Source organism: Perissodus microlepis, chromosome 6 (genome assembly GCF_051167445.1).
Source record: "Perissodus microlepis isolate ML-2025 ecotype Zambia chromosome 6, ASM5116744v1, whole genome shotgun sequence".
Taxonomy (NCBI): domain Eukaryota; kingdom Metazoa; phylum Chordata; class Actinopteri; order Cichliformes; family Cichlidae; genus Perissodus; species Perissodus microlepis.
In genome coordinates, this window is record NC_140466.1 from 10,737,217 (window position 1) to 10,758,638 (window position 21,422).

General features: G+C 36.0%; 1 protein-coding gene across 1 annotated transcript; it reads left to right on the top strand.

The window, feature by feature from the left end:
• The first annotated feature begins 187 nt into the window (after window positions 1-187).
• On the top strand, window positions 188-19,779 carry LOC146385131 (complement C3-like). The gene is made up of 43 exons (XM_084930709.1): window positions 188-322; window positions 1,696-1,891; window positions 2,012-2,174; window positions 2,748-2,842; window positions 2,992-3,080; window positions 3,290-3,372; window positions 3,510-3,597; window positions 3,707-3,812; window positions 3,965-4,085; window positions 4,343-4,458; window positions 4,600-4,746; window positions 5,562-5,661; window positions 5,801-5,895; window positions 6,019-6,210; window positions 6,333-6,488; window positions 6,956-7,085; window positions 7,364-7,432; window positions 7,743-7,940; window positions 8,034-8,151; window positions 8,236-8,324; window positions 8,416-8,555; window positions 9,292-9,504; window positions 10,760-10,823; window positions 10,911-11,000; window positions 11,147-11,353; window positions 11,495-11,570; window positions 11,712-11,871; window positions 12,037-12,132; window positions 12,365-12,515; window positions 14,698-14,783; window positions 15,214-15,291; window positions 15,404-15,559; window positions 15,846-15,908; window positions 16,032-16,113; window positions 16,241-16,289; window positions 16,403-16,493; window positions 16,586-16,675; window positions 16,772-16,874; window positions 17,938-18,027; window positions 18,478-18,570; window positions 18,664-18,747; window positions 19,175-19,319; window positions 19,515-19,779. Exons 1-43 carry the CDS (start codon window positions 249-251, stop codon window positions 19,654-19,656), a joined length of 4,974 nt encoding a protein of 1,657 aa, XP_084786835.1. The 5' UTR covers window positions 188-248; the 3' UTR covers window positions 19,657-19,779.
• The last annotated feature ends 1,643 nt before the right edge of the window (window positions 19,780-21,422 follow it).

A 21,422-nucleotide genomic window follows, 5' to 3' on the forward strand; every position in this document is an offset into this window, starting at 1 on the left:
GGTAAGACATTATTTAAACATGTAAACCTTTATTGATTTTCCAGTGTTTACTTGTTTCTTTAGAGAAGAGATAATATTTATCAGGACTAAACTGTTTCCCAACCTACTGCTGGAAAATTGTGTGTACATGTGTTTGGAAAGAGGATGAATAGACATTTTGTGGGAGTGCAGAAGAAGGGAGGTTAGTGAATAAAAGAAGGATGCTGCACAGCCACGGTTTACTTTAGCAGCAGAAAAGGGTCGGGATAATGAGGAGGACTCTGCTGCTGCTGGCCTCTCTGGCCTTTGCTTCTCTCACTTGTGTAGCTGATGGAGCTCCATTGTAAGTAGACCTGCTGTACTTTTACACATTCCCAGTGAGGTTGAATTCATTCATGCAAAACAAAGCCAATGTCATTATCTTGGATGTGTGCAGAAGGTTTAATTGCATTGAATTGAATTGAATTGAATTGAATTTTTGCATGAATATATTATTTTATTTTGCATATATAGTTTCACATTCTTTTTTAAGCAAGAAGGCATGGGTGGTATTTGAAGGAAAAGGAATGAGGAAAAACTTATGGAAAAAAATATTATTAATGAAACCAGAGTCCAACTAACTTTATTGCTAACTTTATTTTATTTGTTTTTTTTGTGTAACGAGAAGCTGCAGCCAGGTCTGCAGCTTATGTAACATAAGTCAAGGTAATCTGGTATTTAAAGTGATGCCAAGAAGTTGTCCTAAACTTTGTCCAGAGTTTGCACAGTGGTGCATTACGCCAGACAAAGCAAATAGACTCCAGAAGCATGATGAAAAGATTTATTGATTTAGTTTTGGACTTTATTCAAGATAATCAATAGATCACTGATTGTGTTTAAAGTCCAGCACATAACCAATCGGAATTTACCCAAAAAATGAACCTTTCCATGGGTTAAAACATCTGATGTTTATAATGACAACCTCTTTATGTTGTCACTGTGGCTCCTTTTCAAGCAACCAGTCATATATTATAGGGAACAGAACTGTCATTATGATAAAGAAAGAACAACATCAAAGAACAGCATCTAAAGTGTTTTAAACATTGTGAAAGGGTATATTCTAACACAAGACATGATCTTCTCATGTTAAACAGACCTTAAATAAAACACAGAGGATTAAAAAATCTAACAATAACTTTATGATATAAAATGGTTTATATTGTCTATGAATAACACTAATGACGAATCAACAAACTGGCATCAGGCTGCGCTGCAATATTTAAATAGAGAGTATTCAAAAATGTGAGCTCAGACTTCAGCAAAGAAGCACAAAGATAGCATTCGTCAACCTGGGAATTAAGAATTCCTATGTAACACTCTTACTGAATACTGGCTATTTCCACTTCCTCAAAACCTTGAAAAATATTTTTTAAAAACCCACAAATTAAAAAATAATAATTAAGGGTCACATGGGAAAACAGCCGGTAAATACTTTTTTTGAAAGTATTTGTTCATAAAACCTTTATACAATAAATAAATAGATAAAAATAATAATTCATCTTTAATTTTTAATTAAAAATAATTATTTCAGCAATTATTAACATGTTTTTCATAGTGTCTAAAATGAACATATAACATAATAAATAAATTATTTATTCTTCAGTCAGTAACAGCATGTGTTTATCTACACAGAGACTAATATCATTAACATCTTTCTCTTTTATCGCTGCTCTGCAGGCAAGTGATGTCTGCCCCAAACTTGTTGCGGGTGGGAACTGCAGAAAACATCTTTGTGGAGTGTCAAGACTGCACTGGAGGAGACGTTAGGGTTGAAATCAATGTGATGAACCATCCAACCAAAACTAAAAGGCTGGCAACAACATCTGTGACCCTCAACAATGTAAATGACTTTCAGCAGCTTGGGAAAGTAACGGTAAGTTGAATTATTTGTTTACTGCATATGTGACTATCATTGTTATTTCTATTACATTGAAATTCAATTATCATTGAATATGCCATCCAAGTCTTCATAGACTTTTCATACTGGTTTCAGATCCCTGCAGGAGACTTCAATAAAGATCCCAACGCGAAGCAGTATGTGTACCTACAGGCTCAGTTCCCCGACCGCCTCCTGGAGAAAGTCGTCATGGTTTCCTTCCAGTCTGGTTACATCTTCATTCAGACAGACAAGACCCTTTATACACCAAACAGCAAAGGTGAGTCTACCGCTACCTCATGACTAAGAAATACAGCACACACAAGGGTAGTTCTGTGGTGACCCACTAGAGGGCTCCACTCACACCCAAGCTTAGAGGAGGGGTTTTTGTTGTGTTTGGGTGCGATGTGCTCAGTTGATGTATGGAGGTGAATAAAGCTGGAATGGAAAACTAGAGCTCCCGTGTCGTGTGTTCCATGCTTCCATAGTTCTACCTTTATTTTATTTAATACAGATTCAATATTTTTTCAGGGCCATTCAATAAACTTAAGGAAACATGGTGCTGCTCCAATAATTTAGAGTTTGTTACAGTAATTATGTGACTATGGCATCACTTTTCACAAATTAGAAAGCTGTTTTGTGTAGTCCATGCAGTCCCATTGAAGAAGGTTAGAACATCTGATAATTATTTTCAGTGAAGATTTGAAAGGAAAAAAGTCATATATTTCCCTCAGTTTGACTAAGACATATTTTAAATTTAAATTAGAAAACCAAACTTCTTTATTAAATATTCCTCCCAACATGTATACATCACTGCCCGAGCAGCAAAAATAACATCTTCTCTTCCCTTCAGTTCATTTCAGGATGTTTGCACTGACACCCCAGATGGAGCCTGTAGAGAGAGATGAAGCGGCCCAAACTGATGCTTCCATTGCCATTGAGTTTGTGGTATTGTGTTTTATTCTTCGTGGGCTCAGAATTGAAAGTGACATTTTGCAATCAGCCGTAGCAAAACAACGAAAACACAAACTTTTTTTATTAGATTTTTTAATATTGTCATTTATATCTTAGTTTTGAAAATGTATGTTTTTCCACAGACACCTGAAGGCATTGTTTTACCACTTGATTCAGTCTCTCTAAAATCAGGTATTCATTCTGGAGATTTCCAGCTTGGTGAAATTGTTAGGTGAGTACTATTATTATTATTATTATTATTATTATTATTATTATTGTTATTAGTATAAATATAGTATAATAGTGTGAATCCTGTGTGTAGAATATAGTCTGCAGTCTAATTAATGTGTTACCTTCAGTTTTACAAATTCTTGAATTATTTGTTTGATTAATATCTGTGTGTGTGTGTGTGTGTGTGTGTGTGTGTGTGTGTGTGTGTAGTACTGGATTGTGGAAAGTGGTGGCAAAATTCCAGAGCAACCCACAGCAAATCTATTCTGCAGAGTTTGAGGTCAAAGAGTATGGTGAGCATCCCATTAGCTGTATTATACCTGAACTACATTTCTTTACTGTTTTCAAATGTGCAATGGGAATAGTAACTTCAACTTGACACAGAAAATGTTTTATTCATTTCATTTATTCATTCATTTATTATTTGCAGTTCTTCCCAGTTTTGAGGTGAAACTGACACCATTAACACAGTTCTTCCACGTGAACAGCAGAGATTTCACCGTCAGAATCAAAGCTACGTATGTAACTGTTTTGTGGATTTAAGTAGTATGTATGTGACCCTTTGTTACAGTTTGACCTGGGTTCAAACTGGTTGTTCACAAGCACATCTTTATTTCATGGTTTAAGGTATCTGTTTGGTCAGGAGGTGGATGGAACAGCCTATGTGGTATTTGGGGTCATCAAAAAGGACCAAAGTAAGCAGAGTTTTCCAGACTCTCTTCAGAGAGTGCCGGTGAGCCCATATTTATACTTAAGATTTTGCCTTTCCATATAAAGTGATGCTGACATAGGAGTTTAAATACCTCCTACTATTCAGAAACTGTATTGTTGTGCTATAAGTGTAGAACATATCTTTACATGAACATCTTTATGTTGCTGAATTAGATTGAAAATGGTGAAGGAGAGGTGACACTGAGGAGGGAAGACATAACAAAAGTTGAGAGGGACATCAACAGCCTTGTAGGGGGCGCCATATTTGTATCTGTCAGTGTGCTGACAGAAAGTGGTAAGAAAAAAAGCCCATCTTTTTGAGCTTGTTCAGATTTTCCTATATGTTAATTTCAATGGTGCACCAGCTTTAGAGATAGTATATGAGTATCAACAAAACAAAAAAAATTAAATAAAAAAAAAACATCTGTGTCAGAAATGAGAAATTACTGTTTTTTGCTTTTATTTTCGGTGAAAACAAAGTGAGTAATAGAAAAACAAATGAATTCTGACAATTTTTTGTGCGTATAATTATTTTCTTGTACCCTGTCACAGGTAGTGAAATGGTGGAGGCCGAGCTGAGAGGTATCCAGATTGTTACATCACCCTATACAATCCACTTTAAAAGAACTCCAAAATATTTCAAGCCAGGAATGTCCTTCGATGTTGCGGTAAAGCACTAATTTACATTTACATAGTCTGATATAATATTACACTTTGAAATCATGATTTTGATACGTCAGTTGAGGTATTTGAAGAAATTATAATTGCCTTACAAAGTGTTATGATTCATTTCTTTTTTCTGATGTCAGATTGAAGTTTTAAATCCTGATGAAACACCAGCAGAAAACGTTCCAGTAGTGATTAATCCTGGGGCAGTCAGGGGATTCACTGCAGCTAACGGCATGGCTCGGCTCACCATCAATACAGAAGGAAATGCAGCCGAGCTGAGAATCAATGTAAGTTTTTTTAAGTTTTCAAAAAGCTTTTAAAACCCCCCCAAAAATAACAGAGTATTCCAAAAAAAGACAACAAACAAACAAACAACAACAGCACCACCAATAATCTTACAGCACAAATATATATATGTATATATATAGATATATATCTATATATAGATATACCCTTATGTCTGTTTTTAATATTTGCTCCCTAACAGGTGGGCCAATATAAACAAAACTTTGCATAAACATCAGAATTAGAATCAAAATTACGTTTATTGCCAAGTTTTTTGCCAAGTTTATTGCCATGCAATGTACACATTCAGTGTACATTGCATGGCAATAACCTAATAACCTAATAACCCAAAAACCTAATAGCATAACCTAACTGTCACAAAAATGACCCATTTTGCTACTTCCACTACTATTACTTTTACTACTAGTACTATTACTTCAATTCAAACTACTACTACTAATAATAATAATAATAATAATAATTACAATAATGACGACATTAAAAATAACTTGTAATAATAATAATAGGGCAGCACAGTGGCTGCCAGAATGCTATTTTGGATTGTTCTGGCCCACTTTAACGCTTGCTCACACAAATGCTGCCCTCAAGCAATAAAGATCATTTTCAACCCCTTTGTACAATAACATAGAAAGAGATTATCACTTACTTATCACTTAATTTAACCTGTTGCTCATTGCTTATGTACGCTGGGCTTTAATTACAGGTCCTGACTGATCCTTGTATAGTTGCACATGAAAGCACATGAATGTTTTTCTTATGCTTAGTATGGCTTATGTGTGTGTGTCTTTAATTACAGGCAATGACCGATGACAGAATTCTTACACCTGATAAACAAGCAAGAGCAGAGATGACAGCAAGACCATACCAGACCAAGACCAGGACTTTTATCCACATAGGTGAGAAAAATCTTGAAGAAGCATTGCATAAAGTAAAAGAATAAAGATTGTTACTGTAGGTAGAAGTTGAAGTATACTGTGTGAAACATGCACTAAAAGATGTGTTCAAACTATAACATTTATTGAAACATATTTGCAGGTGTGGACGCAGCTGAGCTGAAAATATCAGACAATCTAAAAATCAACCTCAATCTCAACCAGCAGCCAAATCAAAATCATGATATCACATATCTGGTAAGAGACGTATTTATTTGTTTTTATATATAGAGCTATTTTTTCTGTGATGCAACGACTGGTCATAGTACATACATGTGTGCTTAAGGTGTTAGGTATTAATGTGTAAATGTGTTTCCCCAGATCCAGAGCAGAGGTCAGCTAGTGAAATATGGCCGTTATAAGACAAGAGGCCAAGTACTGATTTCCCTGATACAACCAATCACCAAAGAAATGCTGCCATCGTTCCGCATCATAGCCTACTATCATACAAGTTCAAATGAAGTGGTATCAGACTCTGTTTGGGTGGATGTAAAAGACACCTGCATGGGCACTGTAAGAGACTCAAGAGCTGTGAAAGAGTGAATCTTTACAGCCAAAATGCACAAATGTTACTCATTTCTACAGTAGTACTTATTTTTTTAACATATACAAATTTGCATGTCACCCTCACTTAGCTGAAACTGGAATCCTCACGACCTGCTCCAGCCTATGAGCCTCGCAAGATGTTTGGTCTGAAAGTCACAGGAAATCCAGAGGCCACAGTGGGACTGGTTGCAGTTGACAAAGGTGTCTACGTCCTAAACAACAAGCACCGCCTGACACAGAAAAAGGTCATTTCTCAATTATTTTTTGCTTTTTATATTTTGTAAATTGTTTAGCTACAGTAAACAAATTGCACATATTGGATTTCATATTAATTTACATATTGCATACATACCAAAAACCTGAAACTTGTTATGTTGTTACAGCATGTTAACCTGTGCCTCAGAACAACTATGCATTAGCTGGGGCACACGCCAGGTGGCCCGTAGGTCCCCAGTTTGATTTGTTGCTCTGAGTGTGTGTTCATATGAGATTATTGTGAGATTATTGATTATTGTGAGTCTAAAATTAGAAAAAAAAATAAAAATGTGACAGTGAATTCAATGTCATAATATAATCTTTAAGATGTCAATAAGACATTTTTTATTTTTTAGCCCATTTGTTTTTATAGATTTGTGAGCCATATTCGAGTCCTCTTATTGTACGTTTACTGTTCAATTTACATTCTTGTATGTGTTTGTACTTTAACCTGTAGGTGTGGGACATAGTAGAGCAGTATGACACAGGCTGCACACCTGGTGGAGGAAAGGACAGTATGGGTGTCTTCTTTGATGCTGGGCTATTGTTTGAGTCCAACACTGATGCAAAGACCACATATAGACAAGGTGACAATGCAACAGACCATCCCACTCTTTTACTGTTGTCTAATACTTTTCTTTCGGCTTCATTGCTAAACCCTTGAAGAATGTTGGGTTTTCTGCTTCATCACAAACATATTAATAAAGTTGAAATATTATACTTGAAAAAAGGATTATTTCTATCACGTTTGAACAGTCCAACAACAAAGGTTGTGTTATATTCTTTCTATTTTAGTAGCATAAAAACCAAATTCAGATTCAGGCTTGTTTGATATGGTATATTTTGTCTGTGTCTCATTTTACAGAAATTAAATGCCAGCCTGCAAACAGAAAGAAACGCAACGCTGCTGTAATGGATGTCAGAAGCAGCTTATGTAAGTATATAAATATATATATGTATATATATATATATATATATATATATATATATATATATACATATATATATATATATACATGAATAACCACATATTAATTCATAATTTCACACATATCACTGTTTTTACTTTTGACAGGCTATGCATTAGACAACAGACAAAAAGAAAAATAAAACATTTATTTTATGCTTTTGACTTCATTAAAATATTTTCTTTTTACAAAAAGACATATTTAAAAATATATGTTTGGAACTTTACAGTGAATCACAGTTCTCATGCTTTCTTCCACAACCGTCTCTGTTTTCAGTAAAAAATTATACAGACCCAATAGAATCTGAGTGTTGTCTGGATGGCATGAAGGAAACCCCCCTTTCATACACCTGTGAGGTCCGCAGCGAGTACATTGTTGATGGTCAAGGCTGCCGTGATGCTTTCCTGCGCTGTTGCAAGGCAGTGGAAACTCTTCGAGCAGAGAAGAGGGTGGAAGACCTCAAACTGGCTCGCAGTAAGAGATAGAAACGAAATGGGTGATGGTTATCCCATTCATACTATGTGTCATAAAATTCACAAAATTATATCATTTTTAATCAAAATCCAGGTGAAGGAGAAGACAACAGTTTCATGGACAGCAATCAAATTGTTACTCGCACCAAGTTCCCAGAAAGTTGGCTCTGGTCTGATATCAAATTGCCTCCTTGCCCTAGAAACACACCTTGGTGAGTCACTGTAAATCACAAACACATACAAATGAAGTTACATCTTAACATCTCTCAGACTGTAAACATTTTTCTCTGTTTCAGTGACACCACATCATTTGTGAAAAGTGTTCCTTTGCAAGATTCAATCACAACCTGGCAGTTCACCGGCATCAGTCTGTCAAGAACTCACGGTGAGGACTCGGTGACTAAAATATGGCTTTTTTTGGCCTTCCCTTTACTTTTTTTTGAAAATGTCATTATTTTCTGCATATTTTCTTTAAGGAATCTGTGTGGGTGATCCATTTGAGGTCATTGTCAAGAAGGATTTCTTCATTGATCTCAGGCTGCCTTATTCTGCTGTCCGTGGAGAGCAGATAGAAATTAAAGCAATCCTCCACAACTACAGCCCTGATCAAATCACTGTAAGTACAGAACCACACTAATTACTGGACTGAAACACAGTGGTGTTCAAAAGTGTCATCTTGTGCAGTTTATTATGTGCATTTTCATGTTGTGTTCTCAAAATCCTTTGAAAAAAAGAGAAGTGATTATTAAAGAGATTATTTTAACAAAGCTTAGAAATTTAGTGCGTGTTAACCATAGGCTGCTCATTTTATGTAAAAATGTAGTTTGTTGTTGTTTTGGTTCACGAGCTTGAATTTTTTAAATTTGTGTATTATATATAAGTGTAGACTTGTATATAGTTAAACATTATATAATGTTGAATTTTGAATATTGATTTGTAAATAATAGAATTTCAATCAAGGGGGTAGGAACAGAAAAAGTGTAAGTTTCATCCTACTCCTTTTCGAGCATAAACATTGTGTAGACATAGAGATATTCACAAAAAGTTAATGTCATTAAGTTTTTCTTTTCTCTTGTTATTTTAGTTATAATTACATGTTCAAAGTAAAACTATTCTATCTATCTATCTAGGCTTATCATATATTACTAAAATTGAAGAGTACGATCCCTTTTTCATGTTGAGTTTATTACCTTAGTTTTCTGTAAATAAAGAGTAACTGAAATTGCCGAAAGTTAAAGGAATGCTCAAAAAAATCTCTGTATTTCATCAGGATCTTTGTATTCTTCCAGTTTGAAACACCACATGATCAGTCTCTTCTCCAACTTTGTCATTGCTGTTTTTCTTTTATAAAGGTACGCATTGATTTGACTGAGGAGGAGCATGTGTGCAGTTCAGCTTCCAAACGTGGTAGGTATCGCCAGGAGGTCACTGTTGGGCCAGAGACCACACGATCTGTCCCCTTCGTCATTATTCCCATGAAGGAGGGAGAACGGCGCATTGAGGTTAAAGCAGCTGTTAAGGACTCATATCTCAATGATGGCATCATGAAGATGTTGCGGGTGGTGGTAAGAAAACCAATGTTTGCTATTTGTATGCCCAAAAATGTGTTCAATATCACTTTCTTATTAAATAAAACAAAAACAAAAAAATGTCTTATCTGAATGTGAACAGGCCTTTCAAAATTGTAGTAAAGGTAGTAATAAAATAATTTGAAAGTTATTGTTTGTTGAGGTTTAGGCACAAAAAGGAACAGACAGAAACAATAACAGGAGTCTGGCTCAATCACTGACCAAACGTCAGACTGATAATTTTGTACACTAATAATATGTGTTGATCTTTTGTTCTAATCACTACATGATTATTACTGCCAAAAAATTTCCCTTAACAATCTCAGAAATCATCAAAAATATTATCAATAATCATACTGGTCAAATGCATTTTTAGTTCATTGCTTGTTTTGTGTCTATTTTGTAAAAGGGATTTTATTTAAAATGTGACTTAGGTCAAGTTAGAGAAACTATGTGATTTGAATTAAAATAACAGGTTAATATGGTTAATGTTGCAGGAAGTCTGTCACCTTGGTTAAAGTTACACGGGAACAATATTTAATAATTACGTATAGTTAAAAATGGATAATGATGTTGTTGAAATTTAAATAGACCTGACAGTTCAAGCTAAGTCAGACATCTAAAGCTTTACAGATGGCCAAAATGTTGCAACCAGACAGTTAAGTGAAGGATTTTCAAAACATCAACACTTAGTTAACAGTGTTGAGGATCCTGTCACTTAACCACATCATAGCCGATATCACAGAATTGTCTTGAGAATTTTTGTAATGTTCATAAAACGGCGCGTCAAAAATATTGCCGTCTTGAAAATTGTTTTGGCTTCATACCAATATTGATGATGTTATATTTTATATTATGTTATATTTTATATATTGTAAGGAAAAATACTCTATGCATAACATAACATTGTAAACCACCACAGTCACTTAATTATTATCTGCCTCTCAGCAGCACACTTTCAGTATCTATTGCAACTACAAAGTACGCATTTTATAGCTGCAATAGTAAGTCGACTACTAACATCATTTGCATTTTTGCTGCTGTGGCTACTTCTCTCACACACCAAGAGAGGTTCACTTCACACAACAAGAATACAAAGTTAAACTGAGTTTAGTCATAAAGGCTGCAGTTAGGCTTAGAAGGACAAACAGTTGAGGACTTAATTTAATTATGGATTTATTTCCTATTTTGTAGCTACTACACTTTTCTTTGCTAAAATAATAATGACTTCCAATGTTTGTCTGTTTTCCAGCCTGAGGGCGTACTGGTTAAACATCCAAAGATCGTAACTTTAGATCCTATTAAGAAAGGAGAAAGTGAGTTTATCTATTAAAAAGCTAGATTCTAATTATTCAGTCAAACCCTGATTTTCACCTTAATAAAACATTTTTTTCTCTGTTTAGATGGTGTACAGAACGAAGTTCTTAACAGTGGAATTAAAAGGAAAGATTTGGTTCCAAACACACCTACTAGCACACAGATCTCTGTGACAGGTGAGAAATATTTGATATTTGGACAGTTTATGTGATTCAGTGACAATATCATCCTGAAGCTTCTATTATATATTGTTATTGTTGACATTTGGGACTGACTACCTTAATGGGTGTTGTGAACCTTTTTTGTATGTGTATGCATGCAGGGAGAGAACAAGTATCTCAGCTGGTGGAGAATGCCATTGGCGGCAACTCAATGGGTACTCTAATCAGACAACCCTCGGGCTGTGGAGAGCAGAACATGATCTCAATGACCCTGCCTGTTATTGCAACCTTGTATTTGGATAAAACCAACCAGTGGGAAACTGTGGGCTTTGAGAAACGTAATGAAGCTCTCCAACATATAAAAACTGGTAGGCTCTCACATAAATTCTTTGGTGACAAAATAAACACACAGAGTGCCTCAAAATTGTTTCCAATAGATAAGAGTCAGATGCAAGTTGAATAGCAGTGAAGTAAAAAGATTGTTTTATTTTTTTAATTGTTTCATCAAGGTTACACAAACGAGTTGGCCTTCCGTAAAAATGATGGATCGTTTGCTGCATTTGTTTCTCGCCCAGCTAGCACCTGGTGAGGCACCCACAAACATCCATGAATTCATTCACAGTATTTTGCGCGTGCTGCTTGAATTTCTGATTTTGTACTGGCAATATATTTTATGGGAAAATAAAATGAAATTAAGCTATTGTATCCCCTCTTTCTGTCTATAAGGCTGACTGCCTATGTTGCCAAGGTGTTTGCAATGGCCCATCATCTGGTTGCAATACAAGATAATGTGATCTGTGATGCTGTCAAGTACCTTATTCTCAGAGGACAACAACCTGATGGTGTTTTCAAAGAATTTACAGCTGTAATCCACGGACAGATGAATGTGAGTGCACTGATTTTATTAACACCAGTTCTTCATCTATACTTAAAATACAAAATAACTTATAACTAAATGAGAAACCAGTTATACAACTGCCAATCAGCTTTTATAAATATTAAAAACGGTTCTGTTAGAAATAATAATAATATGTTTGTGCTTCATCTGTAGGGTGATGTGGCCGGCTTAGATTCAGACGCCTCCATGACAGCTTTCTGCCTCATTGCAATGCAAGAGTCACGCTCAATATGTTCCGACACTGTCAATGTGAGTATTTCACCTGCAAACATTGTTGTTACAAAGTATCTAAAATAATCAAAGGGTGATACTTTCTATTGCACTTGCATTGACGAATTAAACCACAGACCAGCAAAAACAGGCAGAATTTAATTCATTTCACCAACATGTTCTGTAGGCTCACAAAAGGATGAAGAACATTATGTTCCGTTTTCCTGTCACTCATTATCTTCCTTTCTTTTTCCTTTTTTCATCTGCCCAGAGTCTCCCAGGCAGTATAGACAAAGCAGTGGCCTACCTGGAGAGGCGCCTGCCCAGCCTCACCAACCCTTATGCTGTGGCCATGACATCATATGCACTGGCTAATGAAAACAAATTGAACAAAGAGATCCTATTCAACTTTGTTTCCCCAGGTATGTTCACACACACACAGACACACACACACACACACACACATGCACACACACACACACACACACACACACACACAGACACATACACACCGCACATGTTTGCACGATCAGTTAAATGTAACTATGATTATTACAGTTTCAGTGAATTCCAAAAACCAGTTGGAAAAACTGTGAAAAAGAAAACTGTACTACAAAAATATATTCTTGAGGATTTTTTCAGTGCTTTTCAGTTGCTACCCTGTTCTTCTCTCATACATACAGGACCTACCCATAGGCTAAAATACAAATTTTTTTTGTCATTAATGGTTGGTAATGGTGCAAATTGACTCAAGATGTGGAACTCAGAACAGGTCCAGTGAAAGCAATAGTGCTTTTATTTACAATAAAGTTACAAAAAATGACAACAGAAGGAATTGTGAGCTAGTGTGTCCAGGTTTGCAATATTTACAGATCCACAGAAACTCTATTTACAGGGAAAACTCTCTGTCTTAAAAACTCACTGAGACACAGCCAGGATTCCTGCGCAGAGATGAGAAAAATGTGAGGTGACAACAATAGACAGAACATAAAAACTTCATATATGTGCCGACAACACTAACTCTTTGCTGTTTAACAATCAGGCCTGAAATATGGGTATTCCTTTAGCTTAAATCGCAGACAGAACAGCTGATTACCAACAGAAGAGTTTGGAAACTCCAGATTTGCTGACACCAGAGGTGGGGAACTTTTTGGATTCATTTCTAAGTTGAACATGTTTCGTAGATACCCTGCCAAACCCTCTGGCCTTCCAGATGCACTAAAAGTGGTGCAGATGATGCTGCACGTGGACAGAACACTTACCTTTAGTTGCCAGAAACAGGGGAGGTTGTTAGCCCAGCAACGCCTCAAATGTCAGCCAAGTGGGAGCCTAGTAGCCAATGACGTCATGGTGTTGTGGGCTTACTTGATTCAGGTTAGCTGCGTGCTCCACCTGGACTAATTTGTGTAGTGGAGAGCCGCTTCCAAATCCTGGTTGCCTTATCTGGTCAGCACACTAGTCTGCAGAAAGAAGGAAGTCAGAGGGAAGACTAACCCAGGCACAAAACTCTCTCCAGACATAGGATGTTTAATTGGGCCCCTTATTATGTCTTGAGAGATCCCATGCAGACGAAACGCATGATTCACCAAATCTGTGATGTCTCTAACTAAAAGGGCAATTTTGAGAGAGCAGCAAAATGTACAGACCTTGAAAAACGGTCAAGGATGGTGAGAATGACAGTGTTACCTGCAGTTGAAGAGAGTCCAATGCAAAGTCAAATGCAATGTGGGACCAAGGGCATCCTGGTATTGTTAGTGAATGCAGCAGACTAACTTGAGGGGTGTGACAGGTTTTCCTTTGAGCACAAGTGGAGAGGGCAGACACATGCTCCAAATCCCTTATTCAGACTTGGCCACCAAAAGAAACACTGGAGAAAGGTTAATGTTCAATGGTCAATGTGGTGAAAGTAAAAGTATATCTTTATGGAAAATTTCCAAAATGTTGTGATAAACCTGCAGAATAGAGGATAATTCAAGTGGTTCAGAGAATACAGAGATGTTAACTGGTTTTCTGGGAGATGTGGCTGATTTTAGACAGAGCTGATAGCCATTGTTCTGCCACAAATGAGGGAATTCCTCTAGCTTGAATAGAAAGCCGATCATGACTACCACGAGGTGATTGTTTTAACTCTTGGTGTTCGGACATGAGATGCGGGAAATGGAGGAAGGACTTTCCCTTGGAACAGAAGGCGTGGTTACAGAGACACACAGCGAACACACACACACACTGACAGAGGGAGATGAGCGAGAGAGAGTTGAGGAGAGACAGACAGAAGTGGGTGAAAAGCACTGAAGACTGGAAGACCATGACTTTTGTCATTCATGAATTTTAAAATTTACTTTTTTATAAAATATCTGAAAAAATCTCATCAATTTTCTTGCGTTCCTGAAAATTTTACTTACTGAATATTATACTTGATTAATTTCTGACTTCTCAGTAAAATCCAGTGTGCCTACTCGGATTTGGGCATATATTTATCAATTTAATTTTATCTAATGAATACCAGTATTTTTTTAACTTGAAAAAAGTTTTTACATTTTTTCTAAAATATTTCTGTTTTATATTATAGTAATAAAAATGTACTTGTGTGACTGTGTCTGTCAGAGCTATCTCACTGGCCTGTACCTAGAGGCCGTATTTACACTTTGGAAGCCACAGCTTATGCTCTTCTTGCTCTTGTCAAGTCTCAGGTGAGCATGTCTAAATTATATCATCCATCTGTCATTCATGTGTCTCTAAATTATTATATGTTTTGGACACAAAATCATTGAAAATTTACTTTACAGTATTTAAATATCATTGCTGACCATTCCAGAGTTACCATTTATTTAAATGTGAAATTCCAGCTCAATGAAAATAATTTCTACATTTAGTTTTATGTCGTGTTATTGTTGTGTGCAAATACAAATTAAAACAAATAAGACATTGCTTTGTACAGCTTCGTTATGAACTATGAAAAACATTGCATTTTCTTTCATTAGGCAAGTTTCTGGACTGAATTTTAATTATACCCAAATAAAAAGCAGATTATAAAGCCTAAAACTCTGAAGTACCTTTGAAAAATGTTTTTCCATAATTTATTTTAAAACTCTACTCTTGTCCTGTGCTGTTTTAATAAAGAACTTTGAAGATGCCAGACATGTTGTGAGATGGTTCAACACACAACAGAAGGTGGGCGGAGGCTATGGATCAACTCAGGTAACACAAAACTTTCTGTCAATATCAGATATCATAGGCAGATATTTTATACATATTATCCCACCTTATAACCTTTGCCTTTCTTTATCTCCTCCACTTTTCTTCTCTCCAGGCTACTATAATGGTCTATCAAGCTGTAGCAGAGTACTGGATCAACGCTAAGGAACCACAGTATGATCTGAATGTGGACATCAAGTTGCCAGGAAGGTCGGCACCTGAAAAGTACAATTTCAATCAGAACAACCACTATGCCACAAGAACGTCTAAGGTGAGAAGAAGCAACACAAACACAGTCACCATGTAGCACAATTTGTCAGTCTGAAAACATGTCCTCTAGCAGTAAATAAATCTCAGTACTGCTAGTGTTTCTGTCTTTTTGGCAATCCATCTCACCAGTCTGCAAGCTTTTTGGTCTATTTCCTTTTTTCCTGTCTAACAGACATTCAATGCAATTTAAATTCAGTCGGTGGGAGCGAAGTGAGCTTATCTCTGTTTTTTTTCTCATAATATGTACAAACACATCTTTGTGTGTTTGTACATATTAATCCCAACAGATTAACGATATAAACCAGGACATCACAGTGACTGCTAGGGGAACAGGAGAAGCAACAGTGACAGTAAGTTATCTGTTAGTTGATCATTTCAGAATCCTAGACAAGGCTTTTTAAACTTTAAAAGAACAGTATAACAAAGACTTTTTTATCACACAATATAAAAACACACTTTTTCTGATGCAACAGTTGGTATCACTGTATTACGCTAAGCCCAAAGAACGGGAGAGTGACTGTCAGAATTTTACCCTCAAAGTGGATCTCGTAGAAGGTACTTTGATGTCCTTTATCTCCTCTTTTTATTTTACTTATCTGTATGTTTTTATCAAATCAGTTTGCTTCCGTTTATGGCATTTTATTTGTTTATGTTCATTTTTTCTTTTTCCTTATTCTTTCAGAAAAATCAAATGCAGATGAAAAGATATACAAGCTTAGGATAGAGGTCATGTAAGTACAATATAAACTACACTTTAGAAATAGTTTTGGCTTAATAGGATTTTTTTGTTCCCCTCCATTTAACTCTGCTGTCATTTGAATCATTCTTATCATTCTCTCTACAGGTATAAGAACAGGGATCGTGATGCAGGCATGTCAATCTTGGATATTGGCTTACTAACTGGTTTTGCTGTTGAAACAAAAGACCTGGATTTGGTAAGAAGTTATGGTAATGTTATGTGGTTACAGTTAACAAAAATAATAAGACCTCTTAATGTTTAAAAATTGGCCTTTTTGTGTGTCTCTAGTTGTCTAAAGGACGTGGCCGCACCATATCAAAATATGAGATGAACAAAGCCCTGTCAGAAAGAGGCTCACTCATCATTTACTTGGACAAGGTTGGAAATCACACCAATCTTTCTTCTTATCCCCCTTTTTTCCACTTTGCCTGGGTTTTTATTTATGTTTTTCCCTGTCTATATTTCAATTCCCAGGTTTCTCACACACGACCAGAAGAAATTGCTTTTAGGATCAAACAGGAAATGCCGGTGGGCGTCTTACAACCCGCAGCTGTATCTGTCTATGAATACTATGAACGTGAGTCTCATAAACATGTTACCTTTGTTACCTTCAGGTGTTCCAATCACTTCCATGGCTACAGGTGTATAAAAAAAGGGCCTAGACATGCAAACTGCTTCTGCAAAGATTTGTGAAAGAATGGGTCGCTCTCAGAAGCTCAGTGATTTCCAGCCTCTTACTGTGATCGGATGACACCTGTGCAACAAGTCCAGTCATGAGATTTCCTCAAATATTACTAAATATTCCACAATCCACTGTTAATGCTATTATAACAAAGTGACAGTGATGAGGAACAACTGCAACTCAGCCATTAAGTGGTAGGTCATATAAAATCACAGAGTGTGGTCAGCAGATGCTGAAGCACACAGAGGTTGCTAACTTTCTGCAGAATCAATAGCTACAGATCTCCTAACTTCATGTGGCCCTCAGATTAGCAAGCACAGAGCATAGAGAGTTTCATGGAATGTCAGGAGCTCGGCTTGGCCCCTTATTTCCAGTTAAAGAAAATCTTAATGCTTCAGCATACCAAGATATTTGGACAATTTCACCATCCCAACTTCGTGGAAACAGTTTGGGGATGGTCTCTTCCTGTTCCAACATGATTGTGCACCAATGCACAAAGTATGGTCCATAAAAACATAGATGAGCAAATTTGGTTAGGAAGAACTTTACTATCCTGCAACAGTCTTCACCCCAATAGAACAGGTTTGGGATGAATTAAAATTGGAGAGTGTAAACTAGGCCTTTTTGCTTAATATTGGTGTCTGACCTCACAAATGCACTTTGGGAAGAATGATCAAAAAATCCTATAAACACACTCCTGAACCTTGTGGAAAGCATCCCAGAAGAGTTGAAGCTGTTATTGCTGCAAAGGTTGTGCTGACATCATATTAAACCCTATGGATTAAGAATGGGATGTCAGTCAAGTTAATTTCTGTGTGAAGGGAGAAGACCAAAATACTTTTGGCAGTGTAATGTAAATAGGCACACTATTCCATTTTATTCGATCATTTTCATATACATTGTTACCATAACTGTCACAAAATAACAGTCAAATACTTGTTTTTTTCCCTCAATGCAGAAACACGCTGCGTGAAATTCTACCATCCACAGAGGGAAGCTGGAGAACTACTGCAGATCTGTAGAGATAACATATGCACATGTGCTGAAGGTAAACACAATCATATATATAATCATATAAATCTGATTAAATAAGCTTATTTTAAAACTGTAATTAAAAGGTTTTCATGTATTTTTATATTAACTTTAAATGGTACAGAAAACAGCAGTAGAAGTGTTATTAAAGTAAAGGTTTTATTTTAAAAGTCAAATTTTGAGCAAAAATCAGAATCAGAATTGCGTTTATCGGCCATTTATATGCACAAATACAATTATAAAATCTAAAAGACGCCTATTTTGGCAAATCTGATTTAAAATTTGGTTTGCAGTAAATAATCAAAGGTTTATGTTAGAGACTGTAGTCACAACACTCAGAGCAGGAATTAAATGCTTACTGATATATTTGTTGTGTAGTTGACCTTCATATACCTGCAGTCACCTATCAACACACATGAATACATTAGCTTTGCATTTTTACCCTGTCCCTATTGTGTATTTACAGAGAACTGCAGTATGCAGAAGAAGGAAAAAATCCCCAATGATGACCGCCAAGCTAAGATTTGTGAAAGTACAGAGACCAGCAAAGTAGACTTTGGTAAAAAAAAAAACATAAATGGGTTACATTTAGGTTTATTTAATAGGATATAGTAAAGAAAAAAGCTAAAAACTATACTTTGGCTGCCCACAGCTTACAAAGTACTGGTTGAAGAGTTTGTAGAAGAGTTATCCACAGACAGTCACAAAGTCAAAGTGCTGGACCCCATCAAAGAAGGCAAGTACCTACGTCCTTTAAACGTCTGTTTTAAGAGAAATTACTAGTTGTTGTTTTTTGTGGCATTAAGATGGCAGTGACAGTTATTTTCTGTTATAGCCACAAAAAAATAGGCAATTTGAAGGACAAATCGAGCATTTTATAAAACTGCTGCTTGCTTTTGTACTGAGAGGTACATTTAGTGGTTGACACCATTTGCTATCAGTAAGCCAGATTAGCTTGTCTTGCTGATACCCATTTTCTTATTTAACATTTAATACTCAGCACAAGGATATTGCGAAAACACTTATATTACACATAAGACACTATTATGACGATACAATTAGGAATGTATATGGACACAGCAGCACTGTGTTTAACTATAACTTGAGCAACACATTCAGTCATTCATAAATCACTGCTCTCAACTGTCATATCTTAATTACAGGGAATCTTGATGTTGGTCCACTGAATAAACAGCGCATATTTCTCAGTTATCAACACTGCAGAGAAGCTTTAAGTCTGGAACAAGGAAAAACCTACCTTATCATGGGCTCAGATAAAGATATTCACCGAGATGACAAAAAGAATACGTAAGTATATTGTTTGTCTGGCTGTGCTTGTGTGTGGTGTATATTTAAACTAATCTCAGAGTTCTATTCATTAATCATACCTTCAGTGAATAAATGTAATTTTCTTGAACTGTGTATATTTATCACAGTTGTTTTATTCTGTATTTTGCTGATTGGTCACACAAACACTATTTTTCTTTCAATTGTTCTTTTCAGATTCGAGTACGTAATTGGTGAGAGAACCTGGGTTGAGTACTGGCCTACAGCAGAAGAGTGTCAGACTGACAAATACCGGGATACCTGCTTGGGCTTGGAGGAGATGGTCAATCAGTACTCACTCTTTAGATGCATCGGCTAGTAAAACAAAAAACATTTCAAATCTTGTTATTCTGCTGTTTTTACAATTTTCTGTAAAACAGAAACCGATATAACATAAGGGTTTCACCATTTCACTGCAGTGATTAAAATGTATTCAAATGGGGTACTGGCTCTTAGTGTCTTTTGTTAAGTTTATGGTGGTTGAAAAATTTCTCGCATTTCTAATACATTTGAAATGTAACAAGCACAACAAAGAATAAAACTTTTGAAATAATAATAGTAATTTTAAATGCTGCGTAAGTAATTGTAAATTGTGTATCACTTTTTAACACCTTATATTTTAGAAATAGAAATAATTACACTGTAGTTACAGTTAAAGAGTGAATAAGTAATTCTAAGTAGTACCTAAATTCTGAATATTTTTAACAAAAAGGGGACACAAATTATGCTGGATGTAATTTTGTAATTTTAGGCTGTAAGCATAATTCTTTTGGTAATTTTGTGGAAAAACAAACAATATTTCTCCATTTTACATTTTAAGTACACTGTATTTAGGGTAGCTGTAACTCAGGATGTAGAGCAGGACATCCACTAAGTGGAGGTTTGTTGGTTGTCTCCAATGCATCCATCAGAGTATGAATATGTGTGGATGTTTAATAGAATGGGTGCGAATGACTGAATGAGTCATGCTGTCATGGGGCGAAAGGCGGGGTACACCCTGGACAGGTCACCAGTCTGTCGCAGGGCCAACACACAGAGACAGACAACCATTTGCACTCACATTCACTCGCACATTCACACCTATGGGCAATTTGGATTAACCTATCCCCACTAAGTGCATGTCATACAATGAGAACAGGAAAAATCAACAATTGACAATGACTAATTAATATTAAAATCTGTAACATAATGTATTGTTTTGAGTTTAGTCTGTTACTGTTACTATTTTTACCATTTCTTCTTGGAGCAACTGTAGCCCACATAATTTCCTTAGGGATTAATAAAGTGCCATATGGAAAAGGTATATATATATAAAAAGTTTGTATCTGTCTTGTGTGAAACTTGTATGAAAAGCATAGAAGAGTGAAAACAGATATAAGATCCCTTGAAAAATTATATAATGAAACTTGTATGTTTTGGATACTTACTAAAACAATATATGAAAGTAATGAGAAAGTGGCCACTTTCATGAGTAAATCATAGTTTATCAAGTTTTTACTATTTTTTTTTCCATATGGGGTATTCTGATTCTGATAGTTTCAGGCTACATAACCTGCCATTATCCAATCCAACACATCTGCTTACCTGCATCTTGTTTCTAAACTGAGCACCTGATGGCTTTGAACTTTTCTTGTCCATCTTCCATTGGTTTAAATTTTGCACTCCAGTATGAACACACATCCCCCAACATGGGGATCACCACAACATGACCTAATAGACCCTTAGTTCACAGATTTACTTTGTCTATGGTGTATTTCAAATCAAGAATCCATAATGGGCTTGGATTTATAACATTATGAATGAAATGTGCTCTATTTGGAAGCAGCAGGGCCCCTCCCCTTTCGACGGGTTGTGTGTCAGACTTTAAATCATCAAACTGTAAACTGTAAATTATAAATTTTAAATTGTTATTGATCCCTTTACCCCTAGTCCTAAACTGTATATTTATTTTCTTACTCTTCTTATATTTATTGTTTGTTTACTTGCACTGCTGTAACTGGAGCCTCGTCGTCTCGTCTCTCTATATGCTGGACTGTATGTAGCGGAGATGACAATAAAGTTTACTTTGACTTCAGCAGCAAGCAG